We start from the raw sequence: 25,797 nt of genomic DNA on the forward strand, positions 1-25,797 counted from the left end.
CTATGATCCACTTCCGCTTCCATGGTTCCATCCGCTGCCAGATCCACTCCCAAATATCTAAAAAGATATCTAAAACACTTTACTTCCTCCAGTTTTTCTCCATTCAAACTTACCTCCCAATTGACTTGACCCTCAACCCTACTGTACCTAATAACCTTGCTCTTATTCACATTTACTCTTAACTTTCTTTTTTCACACACTTTACCAAACTCAGTCACCAGCTTCTGCAGTTTCTCACATGAATCAGCCACCAGTGCTGTATCATCAACGAACAACAACTGACTCACTTCCCAAGCTCTCTCATCCACAACAGACTTCATACTTGCCCCTCTTTCCAAAACTCTTGCATTCCCCTCCCTAACAACCCCATCCATAAACAAATTAAACAACCATGGAAACATCACACACCCCTGCCGCAAACCTACATTCACTGAGAACCAATCACTTTCCTCTCTTCCTACACGTACACATGCCTTACATCCTAGATAAAAACTTTTCACTGCTTCTAACAACTTGCCTGCCACACCATATATCTCTATCAACCCTCCCATAGAGGGTTGATAGAGATGCTCTGTGGAAGGTATTAAGAATATATGGTGTGGGAGGCAAGTTGTTAGAAGCAGTGAAAAGTTTTTATCGAGGATGTAAGGCATGTGTACGTGTAGAAAGAGAGGAAAGTGATTGGTTCTCAGTGTATGTAGGTTTGCGGCAGGGGTGTGTGATGTCTTCATGGTTGTTTAATTTGTTTATGGATGGGGTTGTTAGGGAGGTGAATGTAAGAGTTTTGGAAAGAGGGGCAAGTATGAAGTCTGTTGGGGATGAGAGAGCTTGGGAAGTGAGTCAGTTGTTGTACGCTGATGATACAGAGCTGGTGGCTGATTCATGTGAGAAACTGCAGAAGCTGGTGACTGAGTTTGATAAAGTGTGTGAAAGAAGAAAGTTAAGAGTAAATGTGAATAAGAGCAAGGTAATTAGGTACAGTAGGGTTGAGGGTCAAGTCAATTGGGAGGTAAGTTTGAATGGAGAAAAACTGGAGGAAGTAAAGTGTTTTAGATATCTGGGAGTGGATCTGGCAGCGGATGGAACCATGGAAGTGGAAGTGGATCATAGGGTGGGGGAGCGGGCGAAAATCCTGGGATCCTTGAAGAATGTGTGGAAGTCGAGAACATTATCTCGGAAAGCAAAAATGGGTATGTTTGAAGGAATAGTGGTTCCAACAATGTTGTATGGTTGCGAGGCGTGGGCTATGGATAGAGTTGTGCGCAGGAGGATGGATGTGCTGGAAATGAGATGTTTGAGGACAATGTGTGGTGTGAGGTGGTTTGATCGAGTAAGTAACGTAAGGGTAAGAGAGATGTGTGGAAATAAAAAGAGTGTGGATGAGAGAGCAGAAGAGGGTGTTTTGAAATGGTTTGGGCACTTGGAGAGAATGAGTGAGGAAAGATTGACCAAGAGGATATATGTGTCGGAGGTGGAGGGAACGAGGAGAAGAGGGAGACCAAATTGGAGGTGGAAAGATGGAGTGAAAAAGATTTTGTGTGATCGGGGCCTGAACATGCTGGAGGGTGAAAGGAGGGCAAGGAATAGAGTGAATTGGATCGATGTGGTATACCGGGGTTGACGTGCTGTCAGTGGATTGAATCAGGGCATGTGAAGCGTCTGGGGTAAACCATGGAAAGCTATGTAGGTATGTATATTTGCGTGTGTGGACGTATGTATATACATGTGTATAGGGGTGGGTTGGGCCATTTCTTTCGTCTGTTTCCTTGCGCTACCTTGGAAACGCGGGAGACAGCGACAAAAAAAAAAAATATATATATATATATATATATATATTTTTTTTTTTCATACTATTCGCTATTTCCCGCGATAGCGAGGTAGCGTTAAGAACAGAGGACTGGGCCTTTGAGGGAATATCCTCACCTGGACCTCTTCTCTGTTCCTTCTTTTGGAAAAAAAAAAAAAAAAAAAAAAAACGAGAGGGGAGGATTTCCAGCCCCCCGCTCCCTTCCCTTTTAGTCGCCTTCTACGACACGCAGGGAATACGTGGGAAGTATTCTTTCTCCCCTATCCCCCTATATATATATATATATATATATATATATATATATATATATATATATATATTATTATTATTATTATTATACTTTGTCGCTGTCTCCCGCGTTTGCGAGGTAGCGCAAGGAAACAGACGAAAGAAATGGCCCAACCCCCCCCAATACACATGTATATACATACGTCCACACACGCAAATATACATACCTACACAGCTTTCCATGGTTTACCCCAGACGCTTCACATGCCCTGCTTCAATCCACTGACAGCACTTCAACCCCGGTATACCACATCGCTCCAATTCACTCTATTCCTTGCCCTCCTTTCACCCTCCTGCATGTTCAGGCCCCGATCACACAAAATCTTTTTCACTCCATCTTTCCACCTCCAATTTGGTCTCCCTCTTCTCCTTGTTCCCTCCACCTCCGACACATATATCCTCTTGGTCAATCTTTCCTCACTCATCCTCTCCATGTGCCCAAACGACTTCAAAACACCCTCTTCTGCTCTCTCAACCACACTCTTTTTATTTCCACACATCTCTCTTACCCTTACGTTACTCACTCGATCAAACCACCTCACACCACACATTGTCCTCAAACATCTCATTTCCAGCGCATCCATCCTCCTGCGCACAACTCTATCCATAGCCCACACCTCGCAACCATACAACATTGTTGGAACCACTATTCCTTCAAACATACCCATTTTTGCTTTCCGAGATAATGTTCTCGACTTCCACACATTCTTCAAGGCCCCCAGGATTTTCACCCCCTCCCCCACCCTATGATCCACTTCCGCTTCCATGGTTCCATCCGCTGCCAGATCCACTCCCAGATATCTAAAACACTTCACTTCCTCCAGTTTTTCTCCATTCAAACTCACCTCCCAATTGACTTGACCCTCAACCCTACTGTACCTAATAACCTTGCTCTTATTCACATTTACTCTTAACTTTCTTCTTCCACACACTTTACCAAACTCATTCACCAGCTTCTGCAGTTTCTCACATGAATCAGCCACCAGCGCTGTATCATCAGCGAACAACAACTGACTCACTTCCCAAGCTCTCTCATCCCCAACAGACTTCATACTTGCCCCTCTTTCCAAAACTCTTGCATTTACCTCCCTAACAACCCCATCCATAAACAAATTAAACAACCATGGAGACATCACACACCCCTGCCGCAAACCTACATTCACTGAGAACCAATCACTTTCCTCTCTTCCTACACGTACACATGCCTTACATCCTCGATAAAAACTTTTCACTGCTTCTAACAACTTTCCTCCCACACCATATATTCTTAATACCTTCCACAGAGCATCTCTATCAACTCTATCATATGCGTTCTCCAGATCCATAAATGCTACATACAAATCCATTTGCTTTTCTAAGTATTTCTCACATACATTCTTCAAAGCAAACACCTGATCCACACATCCTCTACCACTTCTGAAACCACACTGCTCTTCCCCAATCTGATGCTAATATATATATATATATATATATATATATATATATATATATATATATATATATATATATATATATATATATTTTTTTTTTTATTTGCTTTGTCACTGTCTCCCACGTAAGCGAGGTAGCGCAAGGAAACAGATGAAAGAATGGCCCAACCCACCCACATAGACATGTATGATAATGATAATAATAATTGTTATTATTATGGTAATCTATTGTATAATGGAAGATAACCAGTGGTGGTGTGTGTGGAAAAAAATTCAAATTTCTATATAAGTCAAAGGTTCTTTTGAAAAATTATGTTTGAAAATCTTGAAATGCTGAGGTATTATTTGTTTTATGAGATTGTTTTTAGATCTTTTGGTGTTTGACAGACAAATGAAACCTTTGGCAAAGAGAAAACAGGATTATTAGATACACATAGCTGCCCCATTCTCTTTTAGTGGTTTCCTTCATTCAACACTGAAACAAATAATAAGCCAAGCGAGCTGAGTCTGTGCCACAGATGCTATGGTGATACTAGCAAGACTAGCATAGAGGTCCATAGTGATTGGTGTAGCGATGATAATATGAATTATGATGATACTAAGGATGATGGTGATAATAATGATAGTATACCTGAGTATAGGGGAGAAAAATATTACCCATGTACCTCCTGCACTCTATAAAAGGGAGCTAAGAAGGGCAGGAATGGGATTTTGGAAATTTTCTTCTATACCACTCTATTAGTCTCCAAAAGAAGGAATAAGAGAAAGGGGCCAAGTGAGGATTTTTAAGACTGTTCCTATATCATCTGTTCCCGATGCTCCCTTACCAAAGTGTAATAATGATATTTTACTCTATACTTAATTGCCACTCCTACCTTAGCAAGTTAACATTACGAAGTTAAACAAATGACCTCATTTGAACATCATGTTTTAGGTTTTGAAACTATAGCTTACCACCAACTGCAAAACCTCATAGACTACTTCATGGTTTACCTTAACCACTTCATATGCCGTGCTTTAGCCCATTAGCAGCACATTGATCCACTTAATTTTATCTCATATGTGCTTTTCCTCTTCATGAATATTCATGTCCTGATACCCCAAGACCTCTTGTGCTTCACCCTTTTCTGTGTCCCCCTACAAACTGCTCCCTTCACTTCTGACACATATGTATACTTAGTCTCTACTCTCAGCCTCCTCATATTTCAGAACCATTTCAGCAGACACTGGTTGGCCCTTTCAGTTAGACTCTCTTTCAGTGTCATTTTTACACAGTCAACCTGTCATTTTTGACACTTATTCCAAGTTTCTTTAGCGTCCATACAACCCTGTCAGGAGTTTTATGCCTTCAAACATACTTATGTTTACCCCAACAGACACTGACTTCTCACTCTACATGCTCCTTAATGCACCCAGGATCATGGCACCATTCTTTCATTCTGTGACTTACTTCAGCCCCCATAGTTACATCTGTTGCAACTTCCATGTACCTAATGCAGTCAAACTATCCTGTACCGTCCCCCAGTCTCTCCTCATTACCTTTTTTTATATTTTTTTACATTCTCTTTGAATCTGAATGCTTCTATTATACCCAGAACCTCTGCAACTACCCTCTGGATTCTGAAGTTTGTTTGTGAAACTTACTGCGAGAGCCTTGTCATACGCCAATAATCCACTTCCCATATCATATGATAAAGGTTATGTAACATAGTTCCATTTTTTTAGATGGAGCCTGGGCAGAGAATTTAGTTAGCTGAGCCTTACTCTTTGGAAACTAAATAATACCAAATTGCAAAATAAATAATGTAAATCTGATTGCTGTACTGACACCATTATAAGCCCCCCCCCCCTTTTTTTTTTACTTGGATTATAGAGTATGTAATTGTTGGATTAACTGTAGGTGAAGTTGAACATGAAATTTTCTTTTTATATCATTCTCTCAGCTTAGAATTTCTCAACCACCCACCAGAAAGACTGCATGGCTCCTTGATCTCCATCTTTTTTATATAAAAACTTAACATTTTAACAAATCATTGAACATGTAAAGATATGCTTTCCTTCTTCTTGAACCACTTCAAGAGCACTTTATCTAACATCTTAGTCTTTGTAGTCTTTCATTTTACTGTTGTGTTTCTACACACTGCTGCTTTTCTTACTCTTGGACTCTCTTTTTCTTATCAGAAGAATCACTGTCTTGTTTAGAGTGTCTTAATGCTAACATAATGGGTTATTATGGTCAGATGACAAGAAAAATTCCTCACCATTCAGTTCAGTTGGTGCACCGGGAATACAGAATACCTACTAGCAGTTTGAAGTGGCTACATGGCAAACTACAAAATACAAACATTGTATTTGCTTTCACATTTCTATTCAATTGTTAAGATGGCTGGATTTTATCCCATAATGGGAATTTTGCCAGACATTTTGTTTTACTGAATTGTGGGTGAATGGTTCTATGCAGTAGACTGATATTAACATTCCCTCACAAACATCCTTAAACAGCCAGGTGGGAGAAATACATCCAACATTACAAGCCTCAACAAAGAGTGTCATGCACTTGTCGCAAACTATCCATTATATTTCCTCAGCTGATCACAGTTGTTCTTGCACTGACTTCTGGCTAATACTTGGGTCAAAGTAACCAGCAAAATTATAAAAACTTTACTGACTATAATGTCATACAGCTCTGAAACCATCAGAACTGGCAAACATACGTCTTAGACAATATACCAAAATTCACCGCCAAGCCAATTGACCATTGTTAGCTGTTCTTTGTTTGGGTTAGTATAGTAACTGATATTATTATCAAGGGTTTTCTCCATCAGACTCAATTTAGGTGCCATTCATAATCCCATTTAGCAAAAGGTCAATTCTCCTATTGCTTAACACTGGTAATGTGGTCCAAACACAGGTAGGGTGAAGTGTAATTCTGCTGATAAGACTTCCTCTGCTACCTATCTGGTTCACAAACCTTTTATTTCTTTGTTGCTTGATTTTAAACTGATTCAGAAAACTAAAGGAACAGGACTGATGAGCTCTTCTTGTTTATTAACGAGAGTTCTTCGTAACTCTGCACACACATCTGAATAAAGTTTGTTGTTCATCTGTCACTGGGGGCTTAAAGTGAGTCAGTACCATCCTTAGGTGGGCTTTGACAAATTGGTGGGCTTGTATGCAAATTATCTTTTTGTTAATACTTTCATGTGGTTGTTAATGGTGGTGGGGGCACTATACTTGATTATAAGGGAGTTTCCTCCATGAAGTTTTGTTCAGCTTGGCCCTGAGCACCAGTGTCTTCAGCATGTTATCAGTCGTTAGAAAAACTGTCGTTAGAAGAAAGGTATATGGATTACTTTTCCTTGCTTTTTTTTCAGTGAAATGTTTACAGAATAACTGTATTGTAAGATGGATCATCTTTAATAAACTGGGACAAAAGTATTCATCCACAAGAAAATCACTTATTTTTCATATCAAATCTGATTTTCTATGTTATTCAGGAATTATTTTTAAAACAAGGAAAAATTTTCCAAAGCTGAAAATCTTTACAAAAGAAAATGTGTAGACCTTCATGATAATGTTTTTTAAGGTTTCATGTTTATTAGACATTCTTAGCCAATATTTTAGGGTACCACTTTTATTAGATACTGACTGGTTTGAAGAAAATTAAAAAAAAGTCTTAGGTGGTATTTTGAAATTACGCTTGTTATTGAATGGAAGACATCTTATTGAATGACATTTTCTATGATAGTATTTGATTTTGCAGTTTGTTTTTCTCTGAAAGTACTTTAATTATTATCTTTAACTGCAGTCATCTATTTCAAATAGTATGTTTATTCTTGATGAGGAGATATGGAGGGAATTGATTCATATTCTCATAAATAAGATCTCTCAGCAAATGTTTCGACTGTTACTGATAAGTCTTCGACACATGAAGGTGTGGAGATGGTCAGTAACCGAAATGTTTGAGGGAAGATTTTTACATGTGCCACCCTGCAATGAATGCAGGAAATGGCATTAAAACTATAGATAGATAGAGAGAATCATGGTTTGAATGGCTGCACAGTAATGTCTGTTTTGTTTTTAGTCCCTAGATAGACAATTCAGCTCAGAATCAAGGAGGAGTAAGAGCTTCGAGGAACGGGAAGAGGAATACGAAAAAGTAAGGAAGCGAATATTCAGTCAGGAGGTAAGAATCTTATAATAATGAAGATGGAACTCTTGTGGGCAATCCCATCAGGTCTTAAATGTTTCCCATCATTTATTTTCCTCTCCAGTATCATGGATTGAAGAAATACTGAAGACCTACATTGCTTCTTCTGAGAGCAAGAGGCCATTTTTGGCAGCACAGAGAAGAGGCAAGACAGCCTTGTCAGTGACCTACCTGGATGTTATGTCTACTGGCCACTGTGCTTTTCCATCAGCTGTATTGACTCAACAGTTATGACACAAACTTTGTGCCTTAACCCTTATTTGATATTTGATATATCAGATTTGAATAATGTTGGGTTGTTCGATAACATGAGGAAAGTTTCCTAGCACTTGAATGCTACATCTGTAACTCAGAATGCAGATTAAGATTAAAGTTTAGGTGATCCATAACACCAGATTTTCGTGTTCAGTACACTTGTATATAATTATTTACTTTATTTAGCTTTGTGTGTATGTATATCTACAAGAGGATACATTGCGAGTGAAAAGTCACCTTTATTAAGGCTGTATCATTGGGGTTACAGTCTTGTAAGAGAACTTATCACTCCAGATGAGTCTAGATTTCCCTGCTACTGGAAGTAGTACACCCTAGTGTAATTATAGATAAATAAATTACAGTAGCAATCTATCTTCATACATATCTGATGTCTGTTCCATTTGGGAACTCCCTCAAGAGGGTAGCCACTTTTTAGCCTTTTAGTACCTCACCCTTAATGAGCCACTGGCAGAGGGCAACTCTAGCATAGTGCTTCAGAGGTTCCAAACTAATGTTCATGTCAACTATTTCAACCTAATTTAGTCTGCCTAATGTTCCAACCTACTGTTTCTACTTAATGTTCACACCTAATTTTCTTACCAACTATAACTACCTAATGTTCCCACCAAATGTTCCTACCTAATAGTTCCACCTAATTCTCCCACCTGCTACTACTGTCTAAACTATATATGTGGGGCCTGGATGTGGAAAGGGAGCTGTGGTTTCGGTGCATTATTACATGACAGCTAGAGACTGAGTGTGAACGAATGTGGCCTTTGTTGTCTTTTCCTAGCGTTACCTCGTGCACATGAGGGGGGAGGGGGTTGTTATTTCATGTGTGGCGGGGTGGTGATGGGAATGAATAAAGGCAGACAGTATGAATTATGTGTATATATATATATATATATATATATATATATATATATATATATATATATATATATATTTTTTTTTTTTTTTTTTTTTTGCTGTCTCCCGCGTTTGCGAGGTAGCGCAAGGAAACAGACGAAAGAAATGGCCCAACCCACCCCCATACACATGTACATACATACGTCCACACACGCAAATATACATACCTACACAGCTTTCCATGGTTTACCCCATACCCCAGACGCTTCACATGCCCCGATTCAATCCACTGACAGCACGTCAACCCCGGTATACCACATCGCTCCAATTCACTCTATTCCTTGCCCTCCTTTCACCCTCCTGCATGTTCAGGCCCCGATCACACAAAATCTTTTTCACTCCATCTTTCCACCTCCAATTTGGTCTCCGTCTTCTCCTCGTTCCCTCCACCTCCGACACATATATCCTCTTGGTCAATCTTTCCTCACTCATTCTCTCCATGTGCCCGAACCATTTCAAAACACCCTCTTCTGCTCTCTCAACCACGCTCTTTTTATTTCCACACATCTCTCTTACCCTTACGTTACTTACTCGATCAAACCACCTCACACCACACATTGTCCTCAAACATCTCATTTCCAGCACATCCATCCTCCTGCGCACAACTCCATCCATAGCCCACGCCTCGCAACCATACAACATTGTTGGAACCACTATTCCTTCAAACATACCCATTTTTGCTTTCCGAGATAATGTTCTCGACTTCCACACATTCTTCAAGGCTCCCAGAATTTTCGCCCCCTCCCCCACCTTATGATCCACTTCCGCTTCCATGGTTCCATCCGCTGCCAGATCCACTCCCAGATATCTAAAACACTTCACTTCCTCCAGTTTTTCTCCATTCAAACTCACCTCCCAATTGACTTGACCCTCAACCCTACTGTACCTAATAACCTTGCTCTTATTCACATTTACTCTTAACTTTCTTCTTTCACACACTTTACCAAACTCAGTCACCAGCTTCTGCAGTTTCTCACATGAATCAGCCACCAGCGCTGTATCATCAGCGAACAACAACTGACTCACTTCCCAAGCGTAAGACAAGGGAGCAAATGGGAACTTCAGTGAAAGGCGCAAATGGGGAGGTGATAACAAGTAGTGGTGATGTGAGAAGGAGATGGAGTGAGTATTTTGAAGGTTTGTTGAATGTGTTTGATGATAGAGTGGCAGATATAGGGTGTTTTGGTCGAGGTGGTGTGCAAAGTGAGAGGGTTAGGGAAAATGATTTGGTAAACAGAGAAGAGGTAGTGAAAGCTTTGCGGAAGATGAAAGCAGGCAAGGCAGCAGGTTTGGATGGTATTGCAGTGGAATTTATTAAAAAAGGGGGTGACTGTATTGTTGACTGGTTGGTAAGGTTATTTAATGTATGTATGACTCATGGTGAGGTGCCTGAGGATTGGCGGAATGCGTGCATAGTGCCATTGTACAAAGGCAAAGGGGATAAGAGTGAGTGCTCAAATTACAGAGGTATAAGTTTGTTGAGTATTCCTGGTAAATTATATGGGAGGGTATTGATTGAGAGGGTGAAGGCATGTACAGAGCATCAGATTGGGGAAGAGCAGTGTGGTTTCAGAAGTGGTAGAGGATGTGTAGATCAGGTGTTTGCTTTGAAGAATGTATGTGAGAAATACTTAGAAAAGCAAATGGATTTGTATGTAGCATTTATGGATCTGGAGAAGGCATATGATAGAGTTGATAGAGATGCTCTGTGGAAGGTATTAAGAATATATGGTGTGGGAGGAAAGTTGTTAGAAGCAGTGAAAAGTTTTTATCGAGGATGTAAGGCATGTGTACGTGTAGGAAGAGAGGAAAGTGATTGGTTCTCAGTGAATGTAGGTTTGCGGCAGGGGTGTGTGATGTCTCCATGGTTGTTTAATTTGTTTATGGATGGGGTTGTTAGGGAGGTAAATGCAAGAGTTTTGGAAAGAGGGGCAAGTATGAAGTCTGTTGGGGATGAGAGAGCTTGGGAAGTGAGTCAGTTGTTGTTCGCTGATGATACAGCGCTGGTGGCTGATTCATGTGAGAAACTGCAGAAGCTGGTGACTGAATTTGGTAAAGTGTGTGGAAGAAGAAAGTTAAGAGTAAATGTGAATAAGAGCAAGGTTATTAGGTACAGTAGGGTTGAGGGTCAAGTCAATTGGGAGGTGAGTTTGAATGGAGAAAAACTGGAGGAAGTGAAGTGTTTTAGAAATCTGGGAGTGGATCTGGCAGCGGATGGAACCATGGAAGCGGAAGTGGATCATAGGGTGGGGGAGGGGGCGAAAATTCTGGGGGCCTTGAAGAATGTGTGGAAGTCGAGAACATTATCTCGGAAAGCAAAAATGGGTATGTTTGAAGGAATAGTGGTTCCAACAATGTTGTATGGTTGCGAAGCGTGGGCTATGAATAGAGTTGTGCGCAGGAGGATGGATGTGCTGGAAATGAGATGTTTGAGGACAATGTGTGGTGTGAGGTGGTTTGCTCGAGTGAGTAACGTAAGGGTAAGAGAGATGTGTGGAAATAAAAAGAGCGTGGTTGAGAGAGCAGAAGAGGGTGTTTTGAAGTGGTTTGGGCACATGGAGAGAATGAGTGAGGAAAGATTGACCAAGAGGATATATGTGTCGGAGGTGGAGGGAACGAGGAGAAGAGAGAGACCAAATTGGAGGTGGAAAGATGGAGTGAAAAAGATTTTGTGTGATTGGGGCCTGAACATGCAGGAGGGTGAAAGGAGGGCAAGGAATAGAGTGAATTGGAGCGATGTGGTATACCGGGGTTGATGTGCTGTCAGTGGATTGAATCAAGGCATGTGAAGCGTCTGGGGTAAACCATGGAAAGCTGTGTAGGTATGTATATTTGCGTGTGTGGACGTATGTATATACATGTGTATGGGGGGGGGGGTTGGGCCATTTCTTTCGTCTGTTTCCTTGCGCTACCTCGCAAACGCGGGAGACAGCGACAAAGTATAATAAATAAATAAATATAAAATAAATATATATGTATATATATATATATATATATATTTTTTTTTTTTTTTTTTTTATACTTTGTCGCTGTCTCCCGCGTTTGCGAGGTAGCGCAAGGAAACAGACGAAAGAAAATGGCCCAACCCCCCCCCCATACACATGTACATACACATATATATATATATATATATATATATATATATATATATATATATATATATATATATATATATATATATATATATATATGTGTATATATATATATATATATATATATATATATATATATATATATATATATATATATATATATATATATATTTTGTGTGTGTATATATAGCTATACGTTGAGATGTATAGGTATGTATATTTGCTTGTGTGGATGTGTATGTATATACATGTGTATGTGGGTGGGTTGGGCCATTCTTTCGTCTGTTTCCTTGCGCTACCTCGCTAACGCGGGAGACAGCGACAAAGCAAAATAAAATAAAAATAAATATATATATATATATATATATATATATATATATATATATATATATATATATATATATATATATATATATATATATTTTTTTTTTTTTTTTTTTCATACTATTCGCCATTTCCCGCGATAGCGAGGTAGCGTTAAGAACAGAGGACTGGGCCTTTGAGGGAATACCCTCACCTGGCCCCCTTCTCTGTTCCTTCTTTTGGAAAAAAAAAAAAAAACGAGAGGGGAGGATTTCCAGCCCCCCGCTCCCTTCCCTTTTAGTCACCTTCTACGACACGCAGGGAATACGTGGGAAGTATTCTTTCTCCCCTATCCCCAGGGATAATATATAATATATATATATATATATATATATATATATATATATATTTATATATATATATATATATATATATATAAATGGTGTGGGAGGCAGGTTGTTAGAAGCAGTGAAAAGTTTTTATCAAGGATGTAAGGCATGTGTACGTGTAGGAAGAGAGGAAAGTGATTGGTTCTCAGTGAATGTAGGTTTGCGGCAGGGGTGTGTGATGTCTCCATGGTTGTTTAATTTGTTTATGGATGGGGTTGTTAGGGAGGTGAATGCAAGAGTTTTGGAAAGAGGGGCAAGTATGAAGTCTGTTGTGGATGAGAGAGCTTGGGAAGTGAGTCAGTTGTTGTTCGCTGATGATACAGCGCTGGTGGCTGATTCATGTGAGAAACTGCAGAAGCTGGTGACTGAGTTTGGTAAAGTGTGTGAAAGAAGAAAGTTAAGAGTAAATGTGAATAAGAGCAAGGTTATTAGGTACAGTAGGGTTGAGGGTCAAGTCAATTGGGAGGTAAGTTTGAATGGAGCAAAACTGGAGGAAGTAAAGTGTTTTAGATATCTGGGAGTGGATCTGGCAGCGGATGGAACCATGGAAGCGGAAGTGAATCATAGGGTGGGGGAGGGGGCGAAAATACTGGGAGCCTTGAAGAATGTGTGGAAGTCGAGAACATTATCTCGGAAAGCAAAAATGGGTATGTTTGAAGGAATAGTGGTTCCAACAATGTTGTATGGTTGCGAGGCGTGGGCTATGGATAGAGTTGTGCGCAGGAGGGTGGATGTGCTGGAAATGAGATGTTTGAGGACAATGTGTGGTGTGAGGTGGTTTGATCGAGTAAATAATGTAAGGGTAAGAGAGATGTGTGGAAATAAAAAGAGCGTGGTTGAGAGAGCAGAAGAGGGTGTTTTGAAATGGTTTGGGCACATGGAGAGAATGAGTGAGGAAAGATTGACCAAGAGAATATATGTGTCGGAGGTGGAAAGAACGAGGAGAAGTGGGAGACCAAATTAGAGGTGGAAGGATGGAGTGAAAAAGATTTTGAGTGATCAGGACCTGAACATGCAGGAGGGTGAAAGGCGGGCAAGGAATAGAGTGAATTGGATCGATGTGGTATACCGGGGTTGACGTGCTGTCAGTGGATTGAATCAGGGCATGTGAAGCGTCTGGGGTAAACCGTGGAAAGTTTTGTGGGGCCTGGATGTGGAAAGGGAGCTGTGGTTTCGGGCATTATTGCATGACAGCTAGAGCCTGAGTGTGAATGAATGGGGCCTTTGTTGTCTTTTCCTAGCGCTACCTCGCACACATGAGGAGGGAGGGGGATGGTATTCCATGTGTGGCGAGGTGGCGATGGGAATGAATAAAGGGAGACAGTGTGAATTGTGTGCATGGGTATGTATGTATGTGTCTGTGTGTATATATATGTGTACATTGAAATGTATAGGTATGTATATTTGTGTGTGTGGACATGTATGTATATACATGTGTATGGGGGTGGGTTGGGCCATTTCTTTCGTCTGTTTCCTTATGCTACCTCGCAAACGCGGGAGACAGCGACAAAGTAAAATAAATAAATATGATATATATATATATATATATATATATATATATATATATATATATATATATATATTATCCCTGGGGATAGGGGAGAAAGAATACTTCCCACGTATTCCCTGCGTGTTGTAGAAGGCGACTAAAAGGGGAGGGAGCGGGGGGCTGGAAATCCTCCCCTCTTAATTTTTTTAATTTTCCAAAAGAAGGAACAGAGAAGGGGGCCAGGTGAGAATATTCCCTCAGTGGCCCAGTTCTCTGTTCTTAACGCTACCTCGCTAACGCGGGAAATGGCGAATAGTTTTAAAAAAAAAAAAAAATATATATATATATATATATATATATATATATGTATATATATATATATATATATATATATATATATATATATATATATATATATATATATATATATATGTATATTGTTTTTTTTTTTTGTCGCTGTCTCCCGCGTTTGCGAGGTAGCGCAAGGAAACAGACGAAAGAAATGGCCCAACCCACCCCCATACACATGTATATACATACGTCCACATACGTAAATATACATACCTACACAGCTTTCCATGGTTTACCCCAGACGTTTCACATGCCCTGATTCAATCCACTGACAGCACGTCAACCCCGGTATACCACATCGATCCAATTCACTCTATTCCTTGCCCTCTTTTCACCCTCCTGCATGTTCAGGCCCCGATCACACAAAATCTTTTTCACTCCATCTTTCCACCTCCAATTTGGTCTCCCTCTTCTCCTCGTTCCCTCCACCTCCGACACATATATATATATCCTTTTGGTCAATCTTTCCTCACTCATTCTCTCAATGTGCCCAAACCATTTCAAAACACCCTCTTCTGCTCTCTCAACCACGCTCTTTTTATTTCCACACATCTCTCTTACCCTTACGTTACTTACTCGATGAAACCACCTCACGCCACACATTGTCCTCAAACATCTCATTTCCAGCACATCCATCCCCCTGCGCACAACTCTATCCATAGCCCACGCCTCGCAACCATACAACATTGTTGGAACCACTATTCCTTCAAACATACCCATTTTTGCTTTCCGAGATAATGTTCTTGACTTCCACACATTCTTCAAGGCTCCCAGGATTTTCGCTCCCTCCCCCACCCTATGATCCACTTCCGCTTCCATGGTTCCATCTGCTGCCAGATCCACTCCCAGATATCTAAAACACTTTACTTCCTCCAGTTTTTCTCCATTCAAACTTACCTCCCAGTTGACTTGACCCTCAACCCCACTGTACCTAATAACCTTGCTCTTATTCACATTTACTCTTAACTTTCTTCTTTCACACACTTTACCAAACTCAGTCACCAGCTTCTGCAGTTTCTCACATGAATCAGCCACCAGCGCTGTATCATCAGCGAACAACAACTGACTCACTTCCCAAGCTCTCTCATCCCCAACAGACTGCATACTTGCCCCTCTTTCCAAAACTCTTGCATTCGCCTCCCTAACAACCCCATCCATAAACAAATTAAACAACCATGGAGACATCACACACCCCTGTCGCAAACCTACATTCACTGAGAACCAATCACTTTCCTCTCTTCCTACACGTACACATGCCTTACATCCTCGATAAAAACTTTTCACTGCTTCTAACAACTTGCCTGCCACACCATATATTCTTAATACCTTCCACAGAGCATCTCTATCAACTCTATCATATGCCTTCTCTAGATCCATAAATGCTACATACAAATCCATTTGCTTTTCTAAGTATTTCTCACATACATTCTTCAAAGCAAACACCTGTTCCACACATTCTCTACCACTTCTGAAACCACAATGCTCTTCCCCAATCTGATGCTCTGTACATGCCTTCACCCTCTCAATCAATACCCTCCCATATAATTTACCAGGAATACTCAACAAACTTTTTTTTGTTTTTTTTTTTTTTGCTTTGTCACTGTCTCCCGCGTTTGCGAGGTAGCGCAAGGAAACAGACGAAAGAAATGGCCCAACCCACCCCCATACACATGTATATACATACGTCCACACACGCAAATATACATACCTACACAGCTTTCCATGGTTTACCCCAGACGCTTCACATGCCTTGATTCAATCCACTGACAGCACGTCAACCCCGGTATACCACATCGCTCCAATTCACTCTATTCCTTGCCCTCATTTCACCCTCCTGCATGTTCAGGCCCCGATCACACAAAATCTTTTTCACTCCATCTTTCCACCTCCAATTTGGTCTCCCTCTTCTCCTCGTTCCCTCCACCTCCGACACATATATCCTCTTGGTCAATCTTTCCTCACTCATTCTCTCCATGTGACCAAACCATTTCAAAACACCCTCTTCTGCTCTCTCAACCACGCTCTTTTTATTTCCACACATCTCTCTTACCCTTACGTTACTTACTCGATCAAACCACCTCACACCACACATTGTCCTCAAACATCTCATTTCCAGCACATCCATCCTCCTGCGCACAACTCCATCCATAGCCCACGCCTCGCAACCATACAACATTGTTGGAACCACTATTCCTTCAAACATACCCATTTTTGCTTTCCGAGATAAAGTTCTCGACTTCCACACATTCTTCAAGCCTCCTAGAATTTTCGCCCCCTCCCCCACCCTATGATCCACTTCCGCTTCCATGGTTCCATCCGCTGCCAGATCCACTCCCAGATATCTAAAACACTTCACTTCCTCCAGTTTTTCTCCATTCAAACTCACCTCCCAATTGACTTGACCCTCAACCCTACTGTACCTAATAACCTTGCTCTTATTCACATTTACTCTTAACTTTCTTCTTTCACACACTTTACCAAACTCAGTCACCAGCTTCTGCAGTTTCTCACATGAATCAGCCACCAGCGCTGTATCATCAGCGAACAACAACTGACTCACTTCCCAAGCTCTCTCATCCCCAACAGACTTCATCCTTGCCCCTCTTTCCAAAACTCTTGCATTCACCTCCCTAACAACCCCGACTCTCATTTGCCCTCTTTTTCACCTCTTGCACCTTTCTCTTGACCTCCTGTCTCTTTCTTTTATACATCTCCCACTCAATTGCATTTTTTCCCTGCAAAAATCGTCCAAATGCCTCTCTCTTCTCTTTCACTAATAATCTTACTTCTTCATCCCACCACTCACTACCCTTTCTAATCAACCCACCTCCCACTCTTCTCATGCCACAAGCATCTTTTGCGCAATCCATCACTGATTCCCTAAATACATCCCATTCCTCCCCCACTCCCCTTACTTCCATTGTTCTCACCTTTTTCCATTCTGTACTCAGTCTCTCCTGGTACTTCCTCACACAAATCTCCTTCCCTAGCTCACTTACTCTCACCACCCTCTTCACCCCAACATTCACTCTTCTTTTCTGAAAACCCATACAAATCTTCACCTTAGCCTCCACAAGATAATGATCAGACATCCCTCCAGTTGCACCTCTCAGCACATTAACATCCAAAAGTCTCTCTTTCGCACGCCTTTCAATTAACACATAATCCAATAACGCTCTCTGGCCATCTCTCCTACTTACATACGTATACTTATGTATATCTCGCTTTTTAAACCAGGTATTCCCAATCACCAGTCCATATGTGTACATATATATATATATATATATATATATATATATATATATATATATATATATATATATATGAATAAGAGCAAGGTTATTAGGTACAGTAGGGTTGAGGGTCAAGTCAATTGGGAGGTGAGTTTGAATGGAGAAAAACTGGAGGAAGTGAAGTGTTTTAGATATCTGGGAGTGGATCTGGCAGCGGATGGAACCATGGAAGCGGAAGTGGATCATAGGGTGGGGGAGGGGGCGAAAATCCTGGGGGCCTTGAAGAATGTGTGGAAGTCGAGAACATTATCTCGGAAAGCAAAAATGGGTATGTTTGAAGGAATAGTGGTTCCAACAATGTTGTATGGTTGCGAGGCGTGGGCTATGGATAGAGTTGTGCGCAGGAGGATGGATGTGCTGGAAATGAGATGTTTGAGGACAATGTGTGGTGTGAGGTGGTTTGATCGAGTGAGTAACGTAAGGGTAAGAGAGATGTGTGGAAATAAAAAGAGCGTGGTTGAGAGAGCAGAAGAGGGTGTTTTGAAGTGGTTTGGGCACATGGAGAGGATGAGTGAGGAAAGATTGACCAAGAGGATATATGTGTCGGAGGTGGAGGGAACAAGGAGAAGAGGGAGACCAAATTGGAGGTGGAAAGATGGAGTGAAAAAGATTTTGTGTGATCGGGGCCTGAACATGCAGGAGGGTGAAAGGAGGGCAAGGAATAGAGTGAGTTGGAGCGATGTGGTATACCGGGGTTGACGTGCTGTCAGTGGATTGAAGCAGGGCATGTGAAGCGTCTGGGGTAAACCGTGGAAGGCTGTGTGGGTATGTATATTTGTGTGTGTGGACGTATGTATGTACATGTGTATGGGGGGGGGGGTTGGGCCATTTCTTTCGTCTGTTTCCTTGCGCTACCTCGCAAACGCGGGAGACAGCGACAAAGTATAATAAATAAATAAATAATATATATATTTTTTTTTTTTTTATACTATTTGCCATTTCCCGCGTTAGCGAGGTAGCGTTAAGAACAGAGAACTGGGCCTTAGAGGGAATATCCTCACCTGACCCCCTTCTCTGTTCCTTCTTTTGGAAAATTAAAAAAAAAAAACAAGAAAGGGGAGGATTTCCAGCCACCCGCTTCCTCCCCTTTTAGTCGCCTTCTACGACACGCAGGGAATACGTGGGAAGTATTCTTTCTCCCCTATCCCCAGGGATATATATATATATATATATATATATATATATATATATATATATATATATATATATATATATATATATATATATCCCTGGGGATAGGGGAGCAAGAATACTTCCCACGTATTCCCTGCGTGTCGTAGAAGGCGACTAAAAGGGGAGGGAGCGGGGGGCTGGAAATCCTCCCCTCTCGTTTTGTTTTTTTTTAATTTTCCAAAAGAAGGAACAGAGAATTGGGCCAGGTGAGGGTAGTCCCTCAAAGGCCCAGTCATCTGTTCTTAACGCTACCTCGCTAATTCGGGAAATGGCGAATAGTTTGAAAAAAAAAAAAATATATATATATATATATATATATATATATATATATATATATATATATATATATATATATATATATATTTTCTTTCTTCTTTCAAACTATTCGCCATTTCCCGCATTAGCTAGGTAGCGTTAAGAACAGAGGACTGGGCCTTTGAGGGAATACCCTCACCTGGCCCAATTCTCTGTTCCTTCTTTTGGAAAATTAAAAAAAAAACGAGAGGGGAGGATTTCCAGCCCCCCGCTCCCTCCCCTTTTAGTCGCCTTCTACGACACGCAGGGAATACGTGGGAAGTATTCTTAATCCCCTATCCCCAGGGATAATATATATATATATATATATATATATATATATATATATATATATATATATATATATATATATATATATATTTTCATACATACATATATATACATTCATACATACATATATATACATACATACATATATACGAATAAAGTGCATATGAATGCGCACCTCCATAGAACATACAAACCTCCAACAGCCAGGATCGAACCTGGGACCCCTGTGCAGGAGGTGGGAATGCTGACCGCTAGGCTCTGGGCCTGGCTAATAGGAAATAATTTTGAATACTAAGTACTCGAATACCCTTCGTCTCATATTGGTGAGCAACGGGGTCTACACCGGTTATTTTCCAACAGGCGCACATAGCCAGGAGATAGCATTTTACCAAACCTAACTGTAAGTTGTATGTTCTATGGAGGTGCGCGTTCATATGTACTTTATTCATATTCATATACCTCCACGTTGTACAGTTAGGTACAGTAGGGTTGAGGGTCAAGTCAATTGGGAGGTAAGTTTGAATGGAGAAAAACTGGAGGAAGTGAAGTGTTTTAGATATCTGGGAGTGGCTTTGGCAGCGGATGGAACCATGGAAGCGGAAGTGAATCATAGGGTGGGGGAGGGGGTGAAAATTTTGGGAGCCCTGAAGAATGTGTGGACGTCGAGAACATTATCTCGGAAAGCAAAAATGGGTATGTTTGAAGGAATAGTGGTTCTAACAATGTTGTATGGTTGCGAGGCATGGGCTATGGATAGAGTTGTGCGCAAGAGGGTGGATGTGCTGGAAATGAGATGTTTGAGGACAATATGTGGTGTGAGGTGGTTTGATCGAGTAAGTAATGATAGGGTAAGAGAGATGTGTGGTAATAAAAAGAGTGTGGTTGAGAGAGCAGAAGAGGGTGTTTTGAAATGGTTCGGTCACATGGAGGGGATGAGTGAGGAAAGATTGACCAAGAGGATTTGTGTGTCAGAGGTGGAGGGAACGAGAAGTGGGAGACCAAATTAGAGGTGGAAAGATGGAGTGAAAAAGAATTTGAGTGATAGGGGCCTGAACATGCAGGAGGGTGAAAGGCGTGCAAGGAATAGAGTGAACTGGAACGATGTGGTATACCAGGGTCGACGTGCTGTCAGTGGATTGAACCAGGGAATGTGAAGCGTCTGGGGTAAACCATGGAAAGTTCTGTGGGGCCTGGATATGGAAAGAGCTGTGGTTTTGATGCATTATTACATGACAGCTAGAGACAGTGTAAACGAATGGAGCCTTTGTTGTCTTTTCCTAGCGCTACCTCACACACATGAGGGAGGAGGGGGTTGTTATTTCATGTGTGGTGAGTTGGCGATGTGAATGAATAAGGGCAGACAGTATGAATTATGTACATGTGTATATATGTATATGTCTGTGTGTGTATATATATATGTATACATCGAGATGTATAGGTATGTATATTTGCGTGTGTGGACATGTATATATATACATGTGCATGTAGGTGGGTTGGGCCATTCTTTTGTCTGTTTCCTTGTGCTACCTCGCTACCGCGGGAGACAGCGACAAAGTAAAATAGATAAATAGATAAATAACATATTTATATATATATATATATATATATATATATATATATATATATATATATATATATATATACACAAATGGATTTGTATGTAGCATTTATGGATCTGGAGAAGGCATATGATAGAGTTGATAGAGATGCTCTGTGGAAGGTATTAAGAATATATGGTGTGGGAGGCAAGTTGTTCGAAGCAGTGAAAAGTTTTTATCGAGGATGTAAGGGATGTGTACATGTAGGAAGAGAGAAAAGTGATTGGTTCTCAGTGAATGTAGGTTTGCGGCAGGGGTGTGTGATGTCTCCATGGTTGTTTAATTTGTTTATGGATGGGGTTGTTAGGGAGGTGAATGCAAGAGTTTTGGAAAGAGGGGCAAGTATGAAGTCTGTTGTGGATGAGGGAGCTTGGGAAGTGAGTCAGTTGTTGTTCGCTGATGATACAGCACCGGTGGCTGATTCATGTGAGAAACTGCAGAAGCTGGTGACTGAGTTTGGTAAAGTGTGTGAAAAAAGAAAGTTAAGAGTAAATGTGAATAAGAGCAAGGTTATTTGGTACAGTGGGGTTGAGGGTCAAGTCAATTGGGAGGTAAGTTTGAATGGAGAAAAACTGGAGGAAGTAAAGTGTTTTAGATATCTGGGAGTGGATCTGCCAGCGGATGGAACCATGGAAGCGGAAGTGAATCATAGGGTGGGGGTGGGGGCGAAAATCCTGGAAGCCTTGAAGAATGTGTGGAAGTCGAGAACATTATCTCGGAAAGCAAAAATGGGTATGTTTGAAGGAATAGTGGTTCCAACAATGTTGTATGGTTGCGAGGCGTGGGCTATGGATAGAGTTGTGCGCAGGAGGGTGGATGTTCTGGAAATGAGATGTTTGAGGACAGTGTGTGGTGTGAGGTGGTTTGATCGAGTAAGTAATGTAAGGGTAAGAGAGATGTGTGGAAATAAAAAGAGTGTGGTTGAGAGAGCAGAAGAGGGTGTTTTGAAATGGTTTGGGCACTTGGAGAGAATGAGTGCGGAAAGATTGACCAAGAGGATATATGTGTTGGAGGTGGAAGGAACGAGGAGAAGTGGGAGACCAAATTGGAGGTGGAAAGATGGAGTGAAAAAGATTTTGTGTGATCGGGGCCTGAACATGCAGGAGGGTGAAAGGCAGGCAAAGAATAGAGTGAATTGGATCGATGTGGTATACCGGGGTTGACGTGCTGTCAGTGGATTGAATCAGGGCATGTGAAGCGTCTGGGGTAAACCATGGAAAGTTTTGTGGGGCCTGGATGTGGAAAGGGAGCTGTGGTTTCGGGCATTATTGCATGACAGCTAGAGACTGAGTGTGAACGAATGGGGCTTTTGTTGTCTTTTCCTAGCGCTACCTCGCACACATGAGGGGGTAGGGGGATGGTATTCCATGTGTGGCGAGGTGACGATGGGAATGAACAAAGGCAGACAGTGTGAATTGTGTGCATGGGTATATATGTATGTGTCTGTGTGTGTATATATATGTGTACATTGAGATGTATAGGTATGTATATTTGCATGTGTGGACGTGTATGTATATACATGTGTATGGGGGTGGGTTGGGCCATTTCTTTCGTCTGTTTCCTTGCGCTACCTCGCAAACGCGGGAGACAGCAGCAAAAAAAAAAAAAAAAAAAAAAATATATATATATATATATATATATATATATATATATATATATATATATATATATATATATATATCCCTGGGGTAGGGGAGAAAGAATACTTCCCATGTATTCCCTGCATATCATAGAAGGTGACTAAAAGGGATGAAAGTGGGGGCAAGAAATTCTCCTCTACTAATTCAGTTTTCCAAAAGAAGGAACAGAGAAGGGGTCTAAGTGAGGATACTCCCTCAAAGGCTCAGTCCTTTGTTCTTAACACTACCTTGCTAATACAGGAAATAGGAAATCTGTATGAAAAGAAAATGAAAATATATATACCTACTTGGTTCAAGTGAGAAACTCCAGAAGTTAGTGATTTCCAACACATCCACCCTCCTCTGCACAACTCTATCCATAGCCCTTGTCTTGCAACCATATAACATTGTTGGAACCACTAATCCTTCAAACACACCCATTTTTGCTTTCCGAGATAGCATTCTCACCTTCCACACATTCTTCAACGCTCCCAGAACCTTTGCATGCTCCCCCACCCTGTGACTCACTTCCACTTCCATGGTTCCATTCGCTGCTAAGTCCACTCCCAGATATCTAAAACACTTCTTCCTCCAGTTTTTCTCCATTCAAACTTACCTCACAATTAAGTTGTCCCTCAACCCCACTGAACTTAATAACCTTTCTCTTATACACATTTACTCTCAAATTTCTTCTTTCACACACTTTACCAAACTCAGTCACTAACTTCTGCAGTTTCTCATCCAAATCAGCCACCAGCATTGTATCATCAATGAACAACAAATGACTCACTTCCCAAGCCCTCTGATCCTCAACAGACTTCATACTTGCCCCTCTCTCCAAAACTCTTGCATTTACTTCCCTAGCCACCCCATCCATAAACAAATTAAACAACCATGGAGACAGCATGCACCCCTGCCGCAAACCAACATTCACTGGGAGCCAATCACTTTCATCTCTTCTTACTCATACACATGCTTTACTCCATGGTAAAAACTTTTCACTGCTTCTAGCAACTTACCTACCACACTATATACTCTTAGAACCTTCCACAGAGCATCTCTATCTACCCTATCATAGGCCTTCTCCAGATCTATAAATGCTACATACTAATTCATATGTTTTTCTAAGTATTTCTTATAAATTCTTCAAAGCAAACACCTGATCTGTGCATCCTATAGCACATCTGAAACCACACTGCTCTTCCCCAGTCTGATACTCTGTACATGCATTTACCCTCTCAATCAATACCTCCTATATAATTTCCCAGGAATACTCAACAAACTTATACCTCTGTAATTTGAACACTTACCTCTATCCCATTTGCCTTTGTGCAATGGCACTATGCATGCATTCTGCCAATCCTCAGGCACTTCACCATGATTCATAAATATATTGAATATCCTTACCAACCAATTTACAACACAGTCACCCCTTCTTTAATGAATTCCACTGCAATACCATCCAAACCCGCCAACTTGCTGGCTTTCATCTTCCACAAAGCTTTCACTGCCTCTTCCCTGTTTACTAAACCATTCTCCATGACCCTCTTATAAGCTTCGCACATCACCCCAACCAAAGCACTCTATATCTGCCACTCTGTCATCAAACACATTCGAGAAACCTTCAAAATAATCACTCCATCTCCTCCTAACTTCATCATTACTTGTTATTACCTCTCCATTTGCCTCCTTCACTGATGTTCTCATTTGTTCTCTTGTCTTACGCACGTTATTTACCTCGTTCCAAAACATCTTTTTATTCTCCCTAAAATTTAATGATGATTTTTCATCCCAACTCTTGTTTGCCATCTTTTTCTTGACCTCCTGTCACTATAGTATTATTATTATCATTATTATTATTATTATTATTATTATTATTATTATTATTATTATTATTATTATTATTATTATTATTATTTTGGTGCATTATGCATGACAGCTAGAGACTGAGTGTGAACATATGTAGCCTTTGTTGTCTTTTCCTAGCGCTACCTCGTGCACATGCTGGGGAAAGGGGTTGTTATTTCATGTGTGGCTGGGTGTCGATGGGAATGACTAAATGCAGAAAGTATGAATTATGTACATGTGTATATATGTATATGTCTGTGTGTGTATATATATGTATACATTGAGATGTATAGTTATGTATATTTGCGTGTGTGGACGTGTATGTATATACATGTGTATGTGGGTGGGTTGGGTCATTTTTTCATGTTTCCTTGCGCTACCTCACTAACGTGGGAGACAGCGAAAAAGTAAAATATATATATATATATATATATATATATATATATATACATATATATATATATATATATATATATATATATATATATGTAAATTAATTATTATTATTATTATTATTATTATTGTTATTATTATTATTATTATTATCGTTATTAGTATTATCATTATATGTAATTGCTGTTCCCTATGTCAGCGAGGTAGCACCAGGAAACAGATGAAGGATGGCCCATCCACTCACATACACAAAAATATACATAAATGCCCACATATGCACATATACATACATATACATATCAACATATACATATCAGCATATACATACATATACACAGACATTACATACATACACGTGTACATATTCATACTTCCAAAAAGTAAGAGCAAATGACACAAGGGGAGTGGGTGAGGAATGGGATATATTAAGGGAAGCAGTGATGGCATGTGCAAATGATGCATGTGGCATAAGAAAAGTGGTAGGTGGGTTGTATAGAAAGGGTAGTGAAGTATGAAGTAAAGTTGGTAGTGAAAGAGAAAAGAGAGGCATTTGGACAATACTGGGAAGGAAGGAATGCAAATGACTGGGAGAGTATAAAAGAAAGTGACAGTAGGGCTAAAAAAGAGAGCAAATGAGAGTTGAGGTGAGAGACTATTATTCAACTTTAGGGAGAATAAAAAGATTTTTTGTAAGAAGATAAATCACGTGCATAAGACAAGTGAACAAATGGGAACATCAGTGATGAAGTGAGGAGATGATGTGAG

General features: G+C 40.5%; 1 protein-coding gene across 26 annotated transcripts in view; it reads left to right on the forward strand.

Moving 5' to 3' along the window:
• Window positions 1-25,797, forward strand: part of enc (R3H domain containing protein encore) — a 944,198-nt gene that overhangs the window by 651,980 nt on the left and 266,421 nt on the right. For 25 of the 26 annotated variants that reach the window (XM_071685668.1, XM_071685684.1, XM_071685751.1 and 22 more), the window contains one exon: window positions 7,610-7,711. The exons of the other annotated variant lie outside the window; for it this stretch is intronic. In XM_071685668.1, coding sequence (XP_071541769.1) covers window positions 7,610-7,711 — 102 coding nt within the window. The remainder of the gene's footprint in view (window positions 1-7,609; window positions 7,712-25,797) is intronic. 26 annotated transcript variants of the gene reach the window in all.

Source organism: Panulirus ornatus, chromosome 3 (genome assembly GCF_036320965.1).
Source record: "Panulirus ornatus isolate Po-2019 chromosome 3, ASM3632096v1, whole genome shotgun sequence".
Classification (NCBI taxonomy): Eukaryota; Metazoa; Arthropoda; class Malacostraca; order Decapoda; family Palinuridae; genus Panulirus; species Panulirus ornatus.